Source organism: Dasypus novemcinctus, chromosome X (genome assembly GCF_030445035.2).
Source record: "Dasypus novemcinctus isolate mDasNov1 chromosome X, mDasNov1.1.hap2, whole genome shotgun sequence".
NCBI lineage: Eukaryota > Metazoa > Chordata > Mammalia > Cingulata > Dasypodidae > Dasypus > Dasypus novemcinctus.
Window position 1 is genome coordinate 78,488,651 of NC_080704.1, and position 23,070 is coordinate 78,511,720.

Sequence of the window (23,070 nt, forward strand, 5' to 3'; positions counted from 1 at the left end):
ATAATGAAATATGACCCATCTATATGCTGTCTACAAGAAACACATCTTAGACACAAGGATTCAAGGTGGTTCAAAGTGCATGGCTGGAAAACAATCTTACAATCAAAAAATAACCAAAAAAAGGTAGGAGTAGCTATATTAATATCAGACAAATTAGACTTTGAATGCAAAACAACTGTGAGAGACAAAGATGGATACTACATATTAGTGAAAGGGATAATCTTTCAAGAAGAACAAACAATCAGAAACATTTGTGCTCCTAACATGGGTGCCTCCAAATACGTGAGGCAAACACTGGAACAACTAAGTGAAAGAATACATGCCCCTACAATTATACTGGGGGACTTTAATACACCACTATCAACTTTGGACAGAACATCTCAAAAGAGAACCAATAAAGAAACAAAAACTTTAAACAGTATATTAGAGGAGATGGGCCTAATAGGCATATACAGATCATTCCACCCGAATACAACAGGACATACATTGTTCTCAAGTGCACATGGATCATTCTCCAAGATAGACCATATGCTAGGCCACAAAAAAAGGCAAAATGAATTCAGAAAGATCGAAATCATACAGAATAATATCTCTGACCACAGTGAAGTGAAGCTGGAAATCTGCAAGGGCCAGAGGGCCAGATTTCACACCAAGATAAGGAAATTAAATAGCACACTTTTAGAAAAAAGTGGGTCAAAGAGGAAATCTCAAAAGAAATTAATAACTACCTAGAAACTAATGAAAATGATAACACAACATACCAAAACTTATGGGATGCAGCAATACCAGTACTGAGAGGGAAATTTATAGCCATAAACTCATACATCAAAAAAGAAGAAAGAGCTAAAATTGAAGAACTAACTGCACATTTGGAGGAATTAGTGAAAAAAAACAAAGTAACCCCTCAGGAAGAGAAAGAAAGAAATAACTAAGATAAGAGCAGAACTAAATGAAATAGAAAATAAGAAAGCACTGAAAAGATAAACAAAACCAGGAGCTGGTTCTTTGAGAAGATCAATAAAATTGACAAACCCTTAGCTAGAATAACAAAGAAAAAAAGAGAGAAGATGCAAACACACAAAATAAGAAATGAGAAAGGATATATCACCACAGACCCCACAAAAATAAAGACTATCATAAGAGGATACTTTGAAAAACTATATTCCAACAAAATTGACAATTCAGAGGAAATGGACAAATTCCTAAAACACATAAGCAGCCTATATTGATGAAAGAAGAAATTGACGATCTCAACAAACCAATCACAAAAAAAGAGATAGGATCAGTCATTAAAAACCTCCCAACTAAGAAGAGCCCTGAGTCAGACAGCTTCACAGGTGAATTCTATAAAACATTCCAGAAAGAACTAATGCCAATCTTGATGAAACTCTGCCAAAAAATCAAAACAGAAGGAACATTACCTAACTCATTCTATGATGCCAACATTACCCTAGTACCAAAACCAAAGACACCACAGGAAAGGAAAATTATAGACGAATTTCTCTAATCAACCTAGACGCAAAAATCCTCAACAAAATACTTGCTAACCGTATTCAACAACACATTAAACGAATTATACACCATGACCAAGTGGGATTCATTCCAGGTATGCAAGGATGGTTCAACATAAGAAAATCAATCGATGTAATACACCATATACAGAGATTGAAGGGAAAAAATCACATGATAATACGTATAGATGCAGAAAAAGCATTTCACAAAATACAGCACCCTTTCTTGATAAAAACACTGCAAAAGATTAGAATCAAGGAAATTTTCTGAACATGATAAAGAACGTATATGAAAAACCCAGAGCCAACATCGTTTACAATGGTGAAATCCTAAAATCTTTCCCTCTAAGATCAGAAACAAGACAAGGATGCCCACTATCACCTCTTCTATTTAACACTGTCTTAGAAGTACTTGCTCGAGCACTGAAGGCAAGAACCAGATATAAAAGGCATTCAAATGGGAAAGGCAGAAGTCAAAATTTCATTATTTGCAGATGACATGATCCTACAGATAGAAAACTCTGAGAGGTCTACAACGAACCTTCTCAAACTCATAAATGAGTTTATTAAAGTTGCAGGTTATAAGATCAATGCACAAAAATCAGTAGCATTTCTATACACCAATAATGAGAAAACTCAGGAGGAAATCAAGAAACAAATACCATTTACAATAGTCCATAAAAAAATCAAATACCTAGGAATAAATTTAACTAAGATGTAAAAAACTTATACACAGAGAACTACACAATACTGTTCAAGGAAATCAAAGAAGACCTAAATAAATGAAAGTATATTCCCTGTTCACGGATAGGAAGACTAAATATTATTAAGATGTATATCCTACCCAAAACTGATCTACACATTCAATGCAATCCCAATAAAAATCAACACAGCATTCTTTAAAGAACTAGAAAAACTAGCTATGAAATTTGTTTGGAAAGGAAAAAGGCCCCGAATACCCAAAGACATATTGAAAAAGAAAAAGGAAATTGGAGGAATAAAACTACCTGACTTCAAAACATACTACAAAACTACAAGAGTGAAAACAGCATGGTATTGGCAAAAGGAGAGAAACACAGACCAATGGAACCGAATTGATAGTTCTGATATACATCCTCATATATATAGTCATATAATATTCAATAAAGCTACCAAACCCTCTCAACTGGGAGAGAATGGCCTATTCCACAAATGGTGCCTGGAGAACTGGATATCCATATGTAAAAGAATGAAAGAGGATAACCATCTCACACCTTATACAAAAATCAACTCAAGATGGATCAAAGACCTAAATATAAGAGCCAAGACCATAAAGACTTTGGAAAGCAGTGTAGGGAAGCATCTACAAGACCTTGTAATAGGAAATGGCTTCATGCACTTCACACCAAAAGCACCAGCAGCAAAAAAACAAATAGATAAATGGGACTTCCTCAAAATTAAAGCCTTCTGCACCTCAAAGGAGTTTGTCAAGAAAGTGAAAAGAGAGCCTACACAATGAGAGAAAATATTTGGTAACCATATATCGGATAGGAGACTTATAACCTGCATATATAAAGAACTCCTATATCTTGAAAATAAAAAGACAAACAGCCCATTTAAAAAATGGGAAAAAGATTTAAACAGACACTTCTCCAGAGAAGTAATACAAGTGGCAAAAAAGCACATGAAAAAATGCTCCAAATCTCTACCTATCAGGGAAATGCAAATCAAAACTACAATGAGATACCATCTTACTTCCATAAGATTGGCAACTATGAAAAAAACAGAAGACTACAAATGCTGGAGAGGATGTGGAGGAATGGGAACACTCATCCACTGCTGGTGGGAATGCAGAAGGATCCAGCCATTCTGGAGGACAGTTTGGCAGTTTCTCAAAAAACTAGCTATAAATTTGCCACATAACCCAGCAATTCCACTGCTGGGTATATACCCAGTAGAACTGAAAACAAGGTGAGAAATCGAGATATGCACACCAATGTTCATAGCAGCATTGTTCACTATTGCCAAAAGTTGGAATGAACCCAAATGCCCATCAACAAATGAATCAATAAATAAAATGTGGTATATACATACAATGGAATACTACTCAGCTTTAAGAACAAAAACACTGCAAACACACATGATAACATGGATGAATCTTGAGAACTTAATGTTCAGTGAAGCAACCCAGGCATTGAAGGACAAATACTACATGACCTCAATGATATGAAAATAAGTAAACCAAGCTGCCTCAGAGAGCTAGAGACTAGTTGTTAGGCTTAAAGAAAATTGGGGGTAGAGGAAGGATGTAAGCTGACACCTACATGGGTGAAATCTATGATAAGCTGGAGGTAAGCATTTGCACAAGGAAGGGATAAAATGGGGGAATAGGGTTACCTTTGGGTGGGGCTTTGCAGGTTTGAGAGGGGCTAGGGATGGGAGGATGGGTAATACTGTCCAAGAAATTGGGGGGAGAGTGAGGCAACATACGAACATAGGAGCTTGTCAGGTATTTGGTTGAGAGTATAATGCTGAGAAAATTTTTCAAAAATATAATAAGGAAGGTTACCTGTTTAAGATGCTTAAAAGGGATAATCTGATGCAGGACAGGCTCCTAGGGAATATGTGAATGCTCATTTTGCCATAGTGGGTTATATAACTGGATAGAGAACCATACAATGAGAGTTAAGGTATACCCACATCCTGGGGAGGACTGATGCTCTGAAATAGAGGGAATTCTATCTCAAGAAAAATGGTGGCTCCCAGTGCATTAGGGCAGTTGAGCATGTCAGTCCCTCAACACTGTTACAAGTATCTCTGAACATGGCCCTTCAAGAAATGACGATTGACTATCACTGTGGGCCCTAAGGGGAGGGGGAAAGAGGTATTGAATAGATGGAACCAATGTAACTGTGTGGGCAATAGACGTGTTCCACAGGATTACGCAAGGATGGGTATAAGACATGTTAAATTACACCAAAAATATATAGGGGCTGATAAGCTAAAATGTAAATTATAATGCAAAACATAAGATAACTAAAAATTTAGAAAATTGTATAGTCTAAAATATAAACCACAATGTAAACACAAATGTTACCTTGTTTGAAAGCTACTGTCTCAATATCTATACATCAGTTTCAGTAAATAGAGTATGAATATGTAAAAAGATTATTGCTGTGGAAGGGAAAAGGGGTTTATGTTGGATATGTGGGAGTACTGTATATTATATATATGCATTACTGTGATCTGAAACTTTTATGAAGATAAACTTAACCATTAGGGGAAAAAAAGAAAAGGAAAAGAAAGGACGTAGACACTGAGGAAAAGACAGAAGTTGCCTTGGAAATTTGCATACAGGGCAACACTTATTGCAGTGATGGAAGGCAAAACATCAAAAACAAAGCTTTTGCATTTTTTAATTTTTTGATACCCCAATTTATTTTTACCTTAAACTTTCTAAATTAATATGTATTCTATATCTAACCTTTAAACTCATCACTATAATTCATTTTACTATTAATGGAACCTGGCAATATATTGGGCTTTACTTTTGAAGAAGTTTTGGATCACAGAGAGGTTCAACAATGGCAGGGGAGGAATACTGGTGTGGGATGTTACTGACAGGGCACACATGGTTGGCAGGGAGTTCTCCAGGGCATATATCCAGTGTGGGCAAGCCACTGACGCCTTGTTAGACATAGGAAAAACTCTCTAACTATAAGGCCTTTGGGGTTCCACCCAAAAGATGGCGCTGAGGCATGCGGCGGACATGCCTGGGCATGTCTCTCGGAAATCTGCCTTCCCCCCAGCAACTAGAGAGCATGAACCAATCAGCCTCACTAAATTAGCATAGCCAGTAAGCTGCTTGCACATTGCCTCATGGTCTATAAAAGCTACTATACCTCCTCAATAAATCAGACCTGAGCCACCAGCCTGCGTCTCCAGAGTGGATACTGTGTGTTTGTCTTGCTCTGTTCGTCCTTACCTCTTCGGGAGCAGAGCCGCTGGATGGCACCGCAACATCCAGGGTACATAAAAATGTTTGTATATTTTCATAGTGGCTACAATTAAAAACAACAACTGAGGGAGTGCTGAGTTCCTAGCCAGGGGAGCTGTATCAGGGGAGCTCTGTCCCTAAAGGAACAGCAACAATCCCCTAAGTGCAACGGCAAAAACCAAAAAAGAAGGAAGGTCCAACAATGAGCCCTTGATACTAATGACTATGCTTGTGAGCCTGTGTACCTGAAATAAGAACAAGGCCTAGACTGCAGGGTGCCTAAGAGTTACCTCCTGAGAGCCCCCGTGTTGCTGAAATGTGGCCAGTCTCGAAGCCAAACTCAGCAATGTAAATGCGTTGCCTTCCCCCCAGCATGGGCCATGACTCCCGGGGATGAGCCTCCCTGGTGCCAAGGGATTACTACCAAGTACCAGCTGATGATGTAACTAGAAAATGACCTCGAATAAAAGGGTCAACTCAGACCAGCAGAATATCTCAGTCTACATATAATACCAGGAGTTAAAAATGCTTTCTGACCTTGAATAAAAGGGGGAAATGGAAAGGACAAATGAGTTTATATGGTTATGAGTCTCCAAAAAGAGCCGGGAGGTTATCAGAGGGATTGCCCTTATGCACACCTGAGGAGAGTCCCAGAGACAGATAAAGTAGATACAACCCCAGGTATTGGTTCTTCTGAGGGCTACAAGACCCACAGGTTCTATGGTCATGGCAAATGGAGTTCAGTGCCATCTCAGTTGGCCCTGCTTTGGAGTTTGTGTTTCTGTGTGATGGAGCTGGACTCAGATGTGTTCTTTGTCCACGAGCCTCTCCTGTTACTTTTAACAGAACTGTAGTTGGTGCTGGGGTTTAGTGTATACCCAGGGGCCCTGAATCTCTGGACTGACAATATGATAGGCAGGCCCTGAGCCTCAACAGATTTGCAATTCCTACACTCTGGTTTATTGGACTTACCCTACTCAGCTAACATGGAGTTGAAGAAGGTCAACCACCACACCAGGGAGCCAAGAGTGCCTACAACTGCAAGCAGAAGAATTGCATCCAGCATCCTCTGGAATCTAAGCCCCCTCTTGACATAGATGTGGAGTGGACACAACCAATCCAAGGTCCACAGGATGGAGGAATAGAGTATGGATTAGAGTGGACTTATTGATATTCTATACATGAACTACTGTGATTAATAATCGGAGAAAATGTGGCATTGGTGTGGAGAAAGTGGCCATGGTGGCTGCTGGGGATAGGGAGTGGGAAGAAAAGATGTGATGTGGGGTATTTTCGGGGGTTCGAGTTGTTCTGGGTGGTGCTGCAGGGACAGCTACCGGACATTGTATGTCCTCCCATGGCCCACTGTGTGGACTGTGGGAGAGTATGGGCTATGGTATGAACCATTGACCATGAAGTGCAGCAGTGCTCAGAGATGTATTCACCAAATGCAATGAATGTCTCATGATGATTGGGGAGGTTGTTGTTATGGGGGGAGGAGTAGGGTGACGGGGGTGGGGGGTATATGGGGACCTCATATTTTTTTAATGTAACATTAAAAAAATAAAGACAAAAAAAAAGATTAGGCTTTTAGGGAGCTGATATAGCTCGAATGGTTGAGTGCCTGCTTCCCATGCACAAGGTCCTGTGTTCAATCACTGGTACCTCCTAAAAACAAACAAACGAAAAAACCAACTCTCACTGGGTAGCAGATGTAGCTCAGTGGTTGAGCGCCTGCTTCCCATGTATGTGGTCCTGGGTTGAAACCCAGGTACTTCCTAAAAAATAAATTAGGTGTTTAAAGTTGACTATGTCAGAGGGCATATCTCAGGTTGAGTCCCTGCCTCCTTGCTGGTTCTGATATAAAATGGGCACTCACTCTAGAAGACAGACAGGAAGAGAGAGAAATTTCATCATTTTTGATCCTGGGTCCCTGGGGAGAGATGAGCAATTTGCTCGATAATTTGCAGCTGATCTTGGGAAGAGACTAGAACAGCTGAGACTTACATAGAAGGCCCAGAAAAAAAAACCCTATACCAGAAGAGTGTGGAAGCCCTGAGAGACAAGCCCTATGCCAACCTAAAACTGATATTGGGAACAAGCTGGTCCCATGATGACTCAGAGGAAGAGGAAGCCCAGTGGGGAAAGCTGAAACCCAGCAGAGATCACCCATCATCTTGCTTCAACAATGGTAGCTCACTTTGGTGACAAAGTATCTCTTATGGAACCTTGAATTGAGCTTTCCATGGCCTTGTGACTGTAAGGCTTTACTCCAAATAAATACCCTTTTTAAAAACCAACAGATTTCTATTACTTTGCAAAGGCACCCCTTTGGCAGACTAATTCACTTAGCTACAGTGGTAAAAAGAGCATGGTACTGGCATAAATACAGAACATTGACCAAAGAATGAAATTGAAAACTCATAAATCAACCCTCACATCTACAGTCATGTGATTGCTGACAAGCTGTCAAGCTCACCCAGCTGGGACAGAAAAGTCTATTCAACAAATGTTGCTGGGAGAACTGGATATCCATAAGCAAAATAAAGAAAGAGGACACCTATCACACACCTTATACAAAAAGTAACTCAAAATGGATCAAGGTCCTAAATATAATCAATACAACCATAAAATTCCTAGAAGAATATGTAGGAAAAGATCAAGATCTTGTGGTAGGTGGTAGTTTCTTAAACCTCAAACCCAAAGCAGGAGCAATGAAAGAAAAAATGGATAAATGGGACCTCCTCAAAATTAAACACTTCTGTTCTCCAAAAGACTCTGCCAATAAAGTAAAAATGCAGCCTAGTCAATGGGAGAAAATATTTGGAAACCATATATCTGATAAGGCTTTGATATCCATGTTAAAAAAAGAGATGATACAACTCAGCAATAAAAAAGACAAGCGCCCAATTTTTTAAAATGGGCAAAAGACTTGAATAGACATTTCTCCAAAGAGGAAATACAAATGGCTAAAAAGGACAAGAAAAAATACTCAACGTCATTAGCTATTAGGGAAATGCAGATCAAAACAACAAGATACCATTTCACACCTTATGGAATGGTCAGTATTCAAAAACCAGAAAACTACAAGTGCTGGAAAGGATGTGGAAAACAGGAATACTCCTTCACTGTTGGTGGGAATGTAGAATGCTGCAGCTTCTACGGAAGACAGTTCGGCAGTACCTCAAGAAGCTGAATATAGAGCTACTGTATGATCCAGCTATACCGTTACTAGAAATATATTCTGAAGTGAAAGCAAGGATGCAAACTGACATTTGCACACTGATATTCATAGCAACATCATTCACAATTACTAAAATATGGAACCAGCCCAAGAGTTCATCAAGCAATGAACGGATATACAAAATGTGGTATGTATAACACTTACAAAGGAATACTATTCAGCTGTAAAAAGGAATGATATTGGGATGCATATGACAACATGGATGAATCTAGAGAATACTATATTGATTAAATAAGTCAGGCACAGACAGACAAATATGTATGGTCTCACTAATATGAGTTAAATATGATGACTAAACTCACAGAGGTAAACTCTAGAGTTTAGGTTACCAGGAAATAAAATGTGGGTTCAGAATGTGAGCTCATGCTTAATGTATGTAGCATTATTAATAAGGTTAAAAGTAAGGAAATGAGGGGAGTGGGTGTCGTTCAGTGGTTGGGCACCTGCTTCCCATGTATGAGGTCCCAGATTCAACCCCCGGTACCTCCTTACAAAAAAAGTGCGGAAATGAGTAGAGTTAGAGTTGATAGTAACACATTATATTGAATATAACTAACACTGTTGATTTATTTATTTTTTACTTTTGTTTTTTTTAATATATTTTATTTTATTTTTTATTCTTTTTTTAAAAAATATCACATTCAAAAAATATGAAGTCCCATTCAACCCCACTGCCCCCACCCCCCACTCCCCCCACTCCCCCCACAGCAACACTCTCTCCCATCATCATGACACATCCATTGCACCTGGTAAGTACATCTGTGGGCATCGCTGCACCCCATAGTCAATGGTCCACATCATAGCCCACACTCTCCCACGTTCCATCCAGTGGGCCCTGGGGGGATCTACAATGTCCCGTAATTGTCCATGAAGCAGCACCCAGGACAACTCCAAGTCGCGAAAACGCCTCCCCATCTCATCTCTTCCTCCCATTCCCCACACCCAGCAGCCACCATGGCCACCCTTCCCACACCAATGTCACATTTTCTCTGTGGACCTTGGATTGGTTGTGTCCATTGCACATCTATGTCAAGAGGGAGCTTAGATTCCACATGGATACTGGATGCAATCCTCCTGCTTTCAGTTGTAGGCACTCTAGGCTCCATGGTGTGGCGGTTGACATTCTTCAACTCCATGTTAGTTGAGTGGGGTAAGTCCAATAAATCAGAGTGTAGGAGTTGAAGTCTGTTGAGGTTCAGGGCATGGCTATCATATTGTCAGTCCAGAGATTCAAATCCCCTAAATATATCCTAAACCCCAACACCAACTACAATTCCAGTAAAGTAGCATGAAAGTCTTGTGGAAAGAGATCCCATCTGAGTCCAACACTGCTGATTTATAAACGTGATTATGGCTGAAAGGGGTAGTCTGTAGACATAAATGTCAATTGAAAGAAACTAGAGAATAATCTAGGTAATGCATAACAGTGGTTTTGGTGGTGGATGAAGATGGTGATTAAAGTATAAATATAAGAATGTTATTCTTTTACAAAGTGCTATGGTGGGAAAATTACAACTAACTTAACTTATGGACGATAGTTAACAGCAATATTATAATATTTTGCAGCAATGGCAAGAAGATATTATTTCAATCCTAAGGGACAACAATATGTGGTATAAGGGGGTGTGGATTTTTCCTTTTGGAGTAATGAAAATTTCTAAAATTGACTGAGGTGATGAAAGCACCACTCTGATGAAAACAAGAGCCATGGAGTAGACACTTTGAATAGACTGTACAAAGGGAAATTAGGAAATACCTTGAGGTGAATAAAAATTTAAGTACAACATACCAAATTTATAAAATTCAGCAAGGACAATATTGATAGGGAAATTTATAGCTCTAAATGCTCACATTAAAAAATAAAGATTTCAAATCAAAGATCTAACCTCAAACTGGAGGAACTAGAAAAAGAGGATGAAACTAAAGCAAAGGCAAGCAGAAGGAAGGAAATAACAGATTACAATGAAGATATATTCAACTTAGAATTTAAAAAATGGTAGAGAATTAAAAGTCCAAAAGTTGGTTCTCTGAAAAGATCAGTAAAATTGACAAATCTTTAGAGAGACTGACAACGAAGAAAGAAAGCATACAAATAACAAAAATCAGAAATGAAATGGGGGATGTTACCATCAACCATGCTAATGTAAAAAGAACTATAAAAGGATACTATGGGGAAGAGGATATGGCTCAAATGATAAGACCTCCGCCTACCATAAGGGAGGACCCAGGTTTGATCCCTGGGACATCCTGGTGAAAAAGAATAAGAGAAAGTGTGCCTGTATGGTGAGCCAGTGCCCGTGCGGTGATCCAGTGCCCACAAAAGTGAGTCACACAGCAAGACGATGACACAACAAAAGAGAGACGAAGGGAAGAGTCAAAGTGAAGCACAGCAGAGACCAGAAACTGAGGTGGCACAATTGCCAGGGAACCTTTCTCCACATCAGAGGTCCCCAGGATTGAATCCCTCTGAATCCTAGAGGAGAAAGATGAGAAGAGAAGACAAAAAAGAGAAATAGATACAGAAGATCACACAGTGAATGGACACAGCAAAAGAAAAACAGCAGGGTGGGGATGGAGGAAGGGGAAGGGGAGGGGAAAATAATTAATTAATTTTAAAAAAGGATACTGTGAACAATCATATGACAGTAAACTGGATAAACTAGATGAAATGGACAAATTATTAGAAACACCCAAATTGCCTGCACTGACTCAAGAAAAAACAGAAGATTGCAACAAACAAATTACTAGTACAGAGATGAAATCTGTAAGCAAAAACCTCCCAGGGGAATGGATGTAGCTCAAGCAGTTGGACCACTGCCTCCCGCATGGGAGGTCCCAGGTTCAGTTCCCAATGCCTCCTAAAGAATACAAACAACAAGCAGACAATGAGCAGACAACGAGTAAAAACAATGAGCAGACAACAAGCAAAATGACGAGCAAAACAACACGCAGACAGTGATCAAAACCAAAACAAGCAGGGAGATATGGCTCAAGCAGTTGAATGCCTGCCTCCCACATGGGAGATCCCAGATTTGGTTCCCAGTGCCTCCTAAAGAAGAAACAAGCAGACAACAAGTGAAAAAACAAGGAGCAAAACAGACTCACCCTGGGGGGGAAAAAAACAAAACCTCCGTCAGTACTGCACAACTTTGTGATGAAAGTGAGAGCCACTGAGTGTTCTCTCTGGATAGAATGTATAGGGCATGGGACTGTATCACACAGTGAACGAGATGGTGGAAGATGGACTTTGGTTAACAGTAAAACTATGAGTGTGTTCTCTTATGAACTGTAATGAATGTGCAATACTAATACAAAGTGTTAATAATTGGAGGTGTATGGAAAAAATATACAAAGTGTACCTATGGGCCAGAGTTAGTGATAATAGTCTGATGATGTTCTTTCATAATCTGTAACAAATGTTCCACAACAATGTAAGGTGTTGGTGGAGGGGTGACGTATGGGAATTCTGCACATTATGCATTATTGTTTTTTAACCTCACAACTTCCCTAATAATAATTTTTAAAACCCTAAAAAAGAAAAACCCAGGACCAGATGGCTTCTCAGGACAAATTTACCAAATATTCCAATAAGAACACAATAAATTCTGCTCCAACTCTTTCGAAAATTTGAAGAGGAGGGAAAACTCCCTAATTCATTGTACATGGACCTCATCCATTGTACATGGACCTCATACCAAAGCCAGATAAAGGTACTACAAGACAAATAACTTATGAATATAGATGAAAATCCTCAACAAAGTACTTGCAAACCAAATCCACAGCATATTGAAAGAATTATACACCATGATCAAGTGGGATTTATCTCCGTTTTGCAAGGGTGGTTCAACATAAGAAAATCAATTAACAGAATGGAGGGGGAAAAACACACAATCATCTCAAATGATGCAGAAAGGGCATTTTACACTCCTTCTTGATAAAAATCATTTAGAACACTAGGAATAGAAGGAAACTTCCTCAACATGATAAAGGGCATATAAGAAAAGCCCACAGCTAACATCCTACTGAAAGCTTTCCCTCTAAGATCAGGAGCAATACAAGGATGCCCACTGTCACCATTGTTATTGAACTTTGTTCTTGCCAGAGCAATTATGCAAGAAAATATATAAAAGGCATCCAGATTGCAAAGGAAGAAATAAAAATTTCCCAATTTTCAGATGACATGATCCTGTATACAGAAAAATCCTGAAAATGCACAACAAAGCTCCTAGACCTAATTAATGAATTCAGCAAAGTGGCAGGGTACAATATCAACACACAAAATTAAATAGTGTTGTTATACATAAGCAATGAACAATCTGAAGAAATAGAGAAAAAAATTCCATTTACTATAGCAACAAAAGAATCAAATATTTAGTAATAAATATAACCAAGGATGTAAAAGACTTGCAAACAGAAAACTATAAATCATTGTTTTAAAAAATCAAAAAAGCCTATATAAGTGGAAGGACATTCCATGTTCATGGCTTGGAAATCTCAGTATTGCTAAGATGTCAGTCCTACCCAATGCAACTTACAGATTCGATGCAATCCCAATAAAAATTCCGACAACCTTTACAGAAGTGGAAAAAGAATTCACTACATTTATATGGAAGGATATGGGATCCTGAATAGCCAAAGCCAACTTAAAATGAAAAATAAAGTTGTAGGGAGCAAATGTCCTGGTCATAAAACTTACTGCAAAGCCACAGTAATCAAAACATCACAGTACTCTCCTAGGGACAGACATAGAGACCAATGGAATCAAATTGAGAACTCAGAAATCAGCCTTCACATTCATGGCCAACTGCTTTTTTTCTTTTTTCTTTTTTTTAGGAGTTGTGAGCTTGCAAAATAACCATGCATAATGGGCAGAATTCCCATGCATCACCCCTCCACCAACACTTTACATTGTTCTGAAACATTTGTTACAGATTATGAAAGAACATGATCAGACTATTACTACTAAACTATGGTAAATAGGTACCTTTGGAATATTTTTTCCATACAGTCCCTAATATTAACACTATGTATTAGTATTGTACATTTGCTATAGTTCATGAGAGAACACTCTAATATTTGTACTGTTAACCACAGTCCATCATCTACCATGGCTCACTGTGTTATATAGACCTATACCTTGTATAATCCATCCGTGGCTCTCACTTTCATCACAGAGTTGTGTAGTCACCCCAGTAAACCTCTGAACTTTTTCCTTAGCCCAAAAGAAAAACTTCCATACCCCCTGTATTAGTCAGGGTTCTCTAGGGAAACAGAATCAACGCGAGATATCTGTCAATAGTATGTGATTTTATACAAGTCTTTCGTGTGACTGTGGGGATGCACAAGTCCAGGTTCTGCAGGCAGGCTGCAACCAGGGGCTCCAATGAAAGTCCACTGAAGGTTCTTGACAAGTTCTGGGAGACGATGGCTATCCAAAGATGAGCGGAGAAATTTTACCTCAATGCTGGAATCACTTCCCCTTTCAAAGCATTCAACTGATTTGATAAAGCGTCATTCATTGCTGATGGCAATCTCCCTGATTGATGTAATTGTAATCAGCTATCTATGATTTACCACTGCAGTAAAGTCAATGGTGACTAAAGTCCATAAATGCTCTTGTATTACAGTTAGCTCAGTGTTTGCTTGACCAACCAACTGCGCACAATTACCTGGCTGAGATGAAACAATAGCCTAACCATCACATCCCCCTATTATTGACTCAGTGTTGATAGTACCTTCTTTGACATTGATGCAGGAATATTACAATATTGCTGTTAACTATGGTCCATAAGTTACATTAATTGTATTTTTCCCATGAATCACCATATTCTTACCACCTTGTAACAGTGACAAACATTTGTTCAAGTTCATAGAATAGCATTCTTGTTTGTATTATTAACTACAATCCTTATCCACCTCCAGGTTCACTATGTTATTCAGGCCCTAGATTATTCTCTAGCTTTCTTTCAATTGCCATTTATACCCTAATGTACCCCTTTCACCCTCAATCCCATTTATAAACCAGCAGTATTAGTTATACTCACTCTAATGTGTTACCATCAACTCTATCCATTTCCACACTTTTACAGTAAAGTTAACCAACTGCTTTTTGACAAGGGGTCAAAGACTGCTCCATTGGGAAAGAATAGGTCTGGGAAAACTGGATCTCCATTTGCAAAAAAAAAAAAAAAAAAAAACAGAAGGAGGACTTCTACCTCACACCTCATACAATACAACTGAAAATGGATCAAAGACCTAAATATAAAAGCTAGAACTGGCAGCGGACTTGGCCCAGTGGTTAGGGCGTCCATCTACCACATGGGAGGTCCACAGTTCAAACCCCGGGTCTCCTTGACCCTTGTGGAGCTGGCCCATGTGCAGTGCTGATGCGCGCAAGGAGTGCCACGCCACGCAGGGGTGTCCCCTGCGTAGGGGAGCCCCACGCACAAGGAGTGTGCCCTGTAAGGAGAGCCGCCCAGCGCGAAAGAAAGTACAGCCTGCCCAGGAATGGCACCGCACACATGGAGAGCTGAGACAACAAGATGACGCAACAAAAAGAAACACAGATTCCCGTGCTGCTGACAACAACAGAAGCGGACAAAGAAGACGCAGCAAATAGACACAGAGAACAGACAACCAGGGTGGGGGGGGGGAAGGGGAGAGAAACAAATAAATAAATAAATAAATAATTTTTTTAAAAGTTAGAACTATCAAACTCCTAGAAGACCCTAGGGAAGCTTCATTAGGACCTTGTGCTAAGCAATGTTTGAATGTTTGCTAACTTTATAACCAAAGCTCAAGGAAAAAAAGAAAAATAGATAAATGGGATCTTATCAAAATGAAAATAGTTTTGTGCCTCAAAGGACTTCATTGTGAAAGTAAAATGACAACCCACACAATGGGAGAAAATATTCAGAAACCACATATCTGATAAAGTTTTAATATCCAGAATATATAAAGAAGGCCTTCAACTTAAAACAAAAATATAAACAACACAATTTTTAAAATAGGCAAAGATGGGGAGCAGATGCATTTTACTGGTTGAGGTCCTGGGTTCAATCCCTGGGACCTCCTATAAAACAAATTTAAAAATGGGCAAAGAATAGCCTGGGAGATAGCTATGAAAATCTGGTAAACAGGGGGAATAATGGAGGCAGTGTTGGAAAATAGAGCCAGAGCCTACTGCCTGAAGCTTGTATTCCAGTTTTGGTTCCAGCACTGTAACCCTGACAGATGTTCACAAAGATTATCTTCAGTAATGACCTTGGGATTAAAGTGCTTCTGCTTGGTCCACCCTGCCTTTCACAACTCCCTTGCACTCTTGACTATAACTGTTTCAAAAGTTACATTGAAGACAGTGAGTGGAAGAAAAAAATGACCACAGGCAATACATGGCCCATCAAACTTTGAGTCCTCCATTTTCCTACCAAAAAAGCCAAAGCCTCTTAAAAAGTCCTAGAAGAAAACATAGGGAAGTATCTTCAAGACCCTGTGTTAGCCAATGGTTTCTTAGACTTTACACCCAAAGCACAAGCAACAGAAGGAAAAAATAAATAAATAGGACCTCATCACAATTAAAAACTTCTACGCATCAAAGGATTTTATTATGAAGTAGAAAGTCAACCTACTCAATGGGAGAAAGTATTTGGAAACCACATATATAATAAGGGCCTAATATTCAGAATATGTAAATAAATCCTACCACTCAACAATAAAAGACAACCCATTTTAAAAATGGGCAAAACACTTGAATAGACATTTCTCCAAAGAAGATATACAAATGACCAAAAAGCACATGAAAAGATGTTCAACATCTTTAGCTATTAGGGAAATACAAATCAAAACTACAATGAGATTCCACTTCACAACCACTAGAACGGCTACTATTTTAAAAATGGGAAATTACAAGATTTGGAGAGGATGGGGAGAAATAGGGACACTCATGCATTGTTGGTGGGAATGTAAAACGGTGATTCCACCATGTAAGACAGTTTGGCAGTCATCAGAAAGTTAAGTATAGAATTTATCATGTGGCCTGGCAATTCCACTTCTTCTATACCTAAAAGAACGGAAAGCAGAGATTCAACAAAATATTTTCACACTGATGTCCATAGCGGCATTATTCATAATAGCCAAAAAATGGAAGCAACCCAAGTGTCTATCAACTGATGAATGGATAAACAAAACGTGGTTTATACAAACACTGGAATATTATTCAGCCAAAAAAATACAGTTCTGATACATGTAATGACATGGATTAACCTTGAAGACATCCTGTTGTGTGGAATAAGTCAGACACAAAAGAACAGATAGTGTATGATTTCACTAATATGAAATAATTAGAATAAGCAAACTCACAGAGTCAGAATCTAGAATATAGGTTTCCATGGACCGGGATAAGGAATGGGGACTTCAATTGTACAGAGTTTCCATTTGGGTTGATTATAAAATGTTGGTAATGGATGGTGGTGATGGTAGCACAACATTGTGAACATAACTAACAATACTGAATTATATATTTGAAAGTGGTTAAAAGGAGAAATTTTAGGTTGTATATGTTACTAGAACAAAAATTTTAAAAACAAACATAGGACTGTAAAACACAGTGAACCCTAGTGTAAATAATGGACTATAGTTAACAGTACAGTTATAAAGTCCTATAATTCTCAATTCTACTTGAAAATATCAATATTAACTCAGTATAAGCTTTCTCTCTTAATAAAAAAAAGGAGCTCTGTCCGCCAAAAAGGCCTAGAAACAGTGACCAATGTAAAAGCAATAAGCACCTGTAATGGCTGGATTGTAGTCTCTAAATACCATTCCCCACTAAAAGGAAACAGGATCCTTGGAGGAATGCCTAATTTCAGGTCTAGGGCATGAATGTACAAGATGAACCTGGATATCTTGTCATGCCAGAAATCAAAGATACTATTAAAGACTACTAGAATCATATAAAAAAGATAAAGAGCCACTTAAATAGACTCCTTCTGAAAAAAGATGGAACACTCTGTGCATCAATAAAAATAATTACAACAGACTGAAACTCACTAAATATGTTAAAAATCCTAAATTGATAATGATAATGTTTAAAAATTGGTTATCTTTTAAAGATGGTTAGGGAACCAATTTATCATTCTTAAAACTGCTAAATAAAAAGAATGAATCAAGTATTTAATCTGTCTTTCTTGTACAACATGTACCCTAGGGTAACAAAAGTCAATGAGAGAAAGTTTCTCTCTGTTCCAGTTTAATAGACAATTACAGAATTAGAATATGCAAACTTCTACAGAAATAAAGGATATTGGGACAATAATCATCAAAAGACACTAAATATGACAAAAAGAGAGAAGGGGACATTTAGTGCCTCCTGATGGAGGTACAACATACCACCTATGAACCATGTTGACAAAAACTGAACTTAAATCAAAACAAGCCTCAAGATCTAACTACCATTTCACAGATGAAACAGGGAAGAGAGGACTACATTAAATGACACCTTGAGAATGTAATCATCAAAATTCAGAATTTGGAAACTCTATAGAACAACCTGGTTTCTTCAACAGCAACAAAAAAGGTAGGGGAAACAGGTAGATTAAAAGAGACATTAACAAAATACAAGGTGTGGAACTTTGATTTTGATACTAAGAAGCCAACCAGAGAGCGAAACAGAAACACAGAGAGATAGGTTGATAATTTTAGGAAATCTTCATTAAATTTTATGGGTGTTATAATGGGTTTTGAGTTAGTTTGAATAAAAAGAGGCCTAGTCTTGTAGAGATATGTACCAAAATAATTATGGACAAAATGATATATATGTTTTGGATTTGCTTCAAAATAATCCACTGTGGCAGGGAGGAGGGGAGGGTTGCCACTGGTGAAGATACAGATGAAACAGGGGTGGCCATGCATTGATTACTCTAGCTAATTGATGCTTAAATGGATAAATCATTGTACTATCTTATCTATTTTTGTTGATTTTTGAGCTTTCCATAAGAAAATATTTTAAAATCCTGTGAAAAGTATTTTCCACCAAAAAAGTACTTCCCTCAAGGAAGCAAGACAGGAATAGGGAGAGATGGAACAGAGGACTACTTTTCATTTCTTTCATTACTTTTCTGAGCAATTAAACTTTATTTATGTATTTTTAATTCTTTTTTTAAAAGATAAATAGGTCACACAAAATGTTATATTAAAAAACGTAAGAGGTTTCCATATATCCCACTCCCCAACACCCCCGCCCTGCTCCTCCCACATCAACATCCCCTTTCATCATTGTGGCACATTCATTGTATTTGGTGAACATACCCTGGAGCACTGCCATACCACATGGACCATAATTTACCTTGTAATCCACACTCTCCCCCAGTCCATCCAGTGGATTATGGCAGGATATACAATGTCCTGCATCAGTCCCTGCAATATCATTCAGGACAACTCCAAGTCTCAAAAATGCCCCATATCACACCTCTTCCTCCCTCTCCCTGCCCTCAGCAACTCCCATGGCCACCGTCTCAGAAATATGGAAGGCTTCATGAATTTGCATGTCATCCTTGTGCAAGGGCCATGCTAATCTTCTTTCTGTATCATTCCAATTTTAGTATACGTGCTGCCAAAGTGAGCACAATTTAACTTAATTTAAACATACATGTGTATTAATTAGGGGAAATAAATATTTTAAATAAATTAATTTTAAATGATAGAAATGCAAGGAGGGACCTCCATTTCCAGCCATGATAGAATAGTTTGATTTAAAATGACCCTGAAAATAATGATAAAAGCTGGACGAAATAAAACTGTTTGAAGGCATTAGAAAGACCATAATCTTTGAAAGAAGGGAAACACACAAGGTGAGCCCCATATTCAGCCCAGGTTTATTATATCATATATGATGTGGGAATTTATTAAATATTATAAATATTTATTAAATAGTTTATTAAACAGTTATAGCATTTACATGGAATAATAGTACTATATATGTACTCATACAATTTATAGTTAACAAAGCACTTTTCACACAAATTCTAAATTTAACCCCACAACACTCTAAGGTAGATATTATTCCTGTTTTCAAATGAGAAGACTAAATAATCTTCCAAAGTCACAGTTAGTAATTTACAGAGCTGGGATTCAAACCTAGGTCTTCAGACTTCTAATCCCATACTCCTTTCCTTATTTGCTGAATGTTCATAATTTGCATTAGTTATTAGTCAGAAAACCTCTCAAGACCTCCCCTTTTCTCAAGATAGGGAAGCTTTTAATAACAAGTTAAAGGTGGTCAAAGCAAAAAAAAAATTCATAAATCCCGAATCATAAATTCAATATTTAGTCCACTGAACTTCCGTAATAGCAACTACAGAACTGCTGAGACCTTTAGCGATAGTAAAGAACGCTATTGTGAAAGGAGCATGGACAGCACTAAAGAATTCAACCCCCTTCCAGATTTACTCTAACTTTTACCATCTGCACAGGAAAAGCACCATCTCATTGCATCTGCACTTCCTCCTCAATTAAGACTTACCAAAATCTGTCTTCGAATCGTTTCTTCTGAAGGAGCTGAGACGTCACACATACACACCAGCTTGCAAGCAACATGTCGTACTGCAAAAAAATAATTAGATACTCATAAATATAAAACATTCATTCTCCTTTTATGTTGACCTATAAAGAGAAATGAGGGCTCAGGTGAAGAGTTTTGTAATTGTTAAAAATAAGAAGTTTAAAGGACTTTTTATAAAACAATTTTCAAAAGTAAATGACCTGAAACTTACCAGATGAATCATTTGCTTAACGATCCATTCAGAGAGATATTCAATTCTTAAATTTTAATTTCTGCAGGTCTTAAATCCCAAAGGCTCACTAAAGATAGTTGTTTCCATGTGATGCTTTTGTACATACCATGCTGGCAGCAGCATAATTCTAAATAGAATGGAAACTTAAAAGGTACCAACATCTAACAAAATCTCAGGACATCAGGCCAGTTTTAGATTTTTCTCCTAAAATGTGAAATTTTCTAAATGCACTATTTTCTGTAAATGACTTAATAGTTCTTGAAGTATAATTTATAAAATACAGACATCATCATTATATCATTTATTTTCCCCTGAAAATAGGAACATTTGGACATAATTGTATCATCTTTCCACCTGAAGTTTCTTTCATCATAAAACATATTCAAGTTTTTAAAAGATGACTTCACATAGATCTAATCACCTTTATGTTATATCTTAGCAGCCATTCTACCTGCGCTAATACCCTTTGAAAAAGAGAAGATTTGCCCAGTTGAAATAAGATGGTCATTGAAGTGGTCAGATTGTTATTACCCATCATGAAACGTAAAATTTATCCATTCTCTAACAAAGTTAATGTGTTTCTAAAAAAAGCTTCCATTATCTGGGAGTGGAGGAAGGATGTGAGTTAATGTCTGTAGGGGTAGAATCTGTGATGAGCTGGGGGTAAGTATGAGCACAAAGAAGGGACAAAATGGGGGCAAGGGGTTACCTTCGGGTGGGGTTTTCTGGGTTTGAGGGGGGCTGGGGATGGGAAGAGGGGTAATATGGTCCAAGAAATAGGTGGGAGGGAGGGGCAACATACAAACATGGGAGAGTGCCAGAAGTTCGTTGAGAACTAAATGTTGAGTAAAACGTATCAAAGTATAAGTAGGAGGGTTACCTGGTTAGGACGTTCAGGGGGTATGGTCTGATGCGGGACGGACTCCGGAGGGAATAGCTGAAGGCTCATTTTGCCAAGGTGGGTTCTACCATTGGGTGGGGTGGACCCATATCCTGGGGAAGACTAATGCCGTCGAATAGAGAGAACTGTATCTCTCGTGAGAAAGGACGGCTCCCAGGGCATTAGAGTGGCAGGCGTTGTGGGCCCTAAGGGGAGGGGAAAATGGACGTGCAATGGATGGAACAAAGGTAAATAAGGGGGCAAAAGAGGAGTTATGTGAGAGTACACGAGGATGAATATAAAACAGCTAATATTACACCAAAAACATATAGGGGACGACAGACTAATAATGAAAACCATAAGACAAAACATAGGATAACTAAAAAATTTAGAAAACTGTACAACCTAAAGTATGGACCACATAGTAAGCACAAATGTTACCTTGTTTGAAAACTATAGTTTCGGAATCTGTACATCAGTTTCAGGAAATAGGATATGAATAAGTTAAAAGATTATTGCTGTGGAAGGGAAAAGGTTTTATGGTGGATCTGGGGAAATACTGTATATTGTATAGATGAATTTTGGTGATCTAAGACTCTTCTGAAGCTGACATTATGTTGGGATTCACTTTACGGGAAGTTTTGGATCACAGAGTGGTTCAACAATGGCAGCAGAGGAATACTGATATGGGATGTTATTGACAGGATATATATGGTTGACAGGGAGTTATACAGGGCATATGCCCAGGGTATATGGTAATGTCTATATATACTCATAGTGGAAACAATTAAAAACAACAGCTGGGGGGGTACTGGGCTCCTGGCCGGGGGGTCACTGTTGTGGGCCCTGGGAGAGCAGCGGCAATCCTCCAGGTGCAACGGCAAGAACCAGGAAGGAAGGAGGGCCCAACAGTGGGCTCTTGATACTAATGGCTACACTTTTGAGCCTATGCACCTGCAATAAGAACAAGGCCTAGAGTAGCATTGTGCCTGGGGGTTTCCTCCTGACAGCCTTCATGTTACTCAAATGTGGCCACTCTCACAGCCAAACTCAGCGTGTAGATGTGATGCATTCCCCCCAGCGTGGGACACGACACCCGGGGATGAGCCTCCCTGGCACCGAGGGATCACTACCACATACCAGCTGAAGAAGCAACTAGAAAATGACCTTGAATTAAAGATTCAATGCGGAACAGCAGAATATACCTGTCTACATATAATAACATGACTTCGGGAAGCGGTTTGACCTAATGTAAGGGGGAAATGGAAAGGAGAAATGAGATTATAAGGCTGTGAGTCTCTAAAAAAGAGTCTGGAGGTTGTCAGAAGGAATACCCCTATGTACAACTGAACAGAGTCTAAGAGACAGATAAGGTAGATACAACCCCAGGTATTGGTTCTTTTGAGGGATAAAGAGACCCACGGGTTCTATGGTCATGGCACAAGGGGTTCACTGCCATGACAGATGGCCCTTCTTTGGAGCTGGTGTTTCTGCGTGATGGAAATGGACTCAGAGGGGATCTCTTTTCACAAGACTTGCATGCTACTTTATTGGAATTGTAGTTGGTGCTGGGTTTAAGATATATGTAGGGGATTTGAATCTCTGGACTGATAATATGACACCCAGGCCCAGAGCCTCAACAGACTTCAGCTCCTACACTTTGACTTATT

At 38.6% G+C, this 23,070-nt stretch overlaps 1 protein-coding gene and 1 non-coding gene across 2 annotated transcripts in view; both read right to left on the reverse strand.

Moving 5' to 3' along the window:
- Positions 1–23,070, reverse strand: part of TEX11 (testis expressed 11) — a 546,877-nt gene that overhangs the window by 482,515 nt on the left and 41,292 nt on the right. The window contains exon 5 of the mRNA XM_058291673.2: positions 20,250–20,329. Coding sequence (XP_058147656.1) covers positions 20,250–20,329 — 80 coding nt within the window. The remainder of the gene's footprint in view (positions 1–20,249; positions 20,330–23,070) is intronic.
- Positions 19,245–19,353, reverse strand: LOC111765228 (U6 spliceosomal RNA). Its single transcript, XR_002797627.1, has one exon. It is a non-coding gene; the product is annotated as a U6 spliceosomal RNA (small nuclear RNA).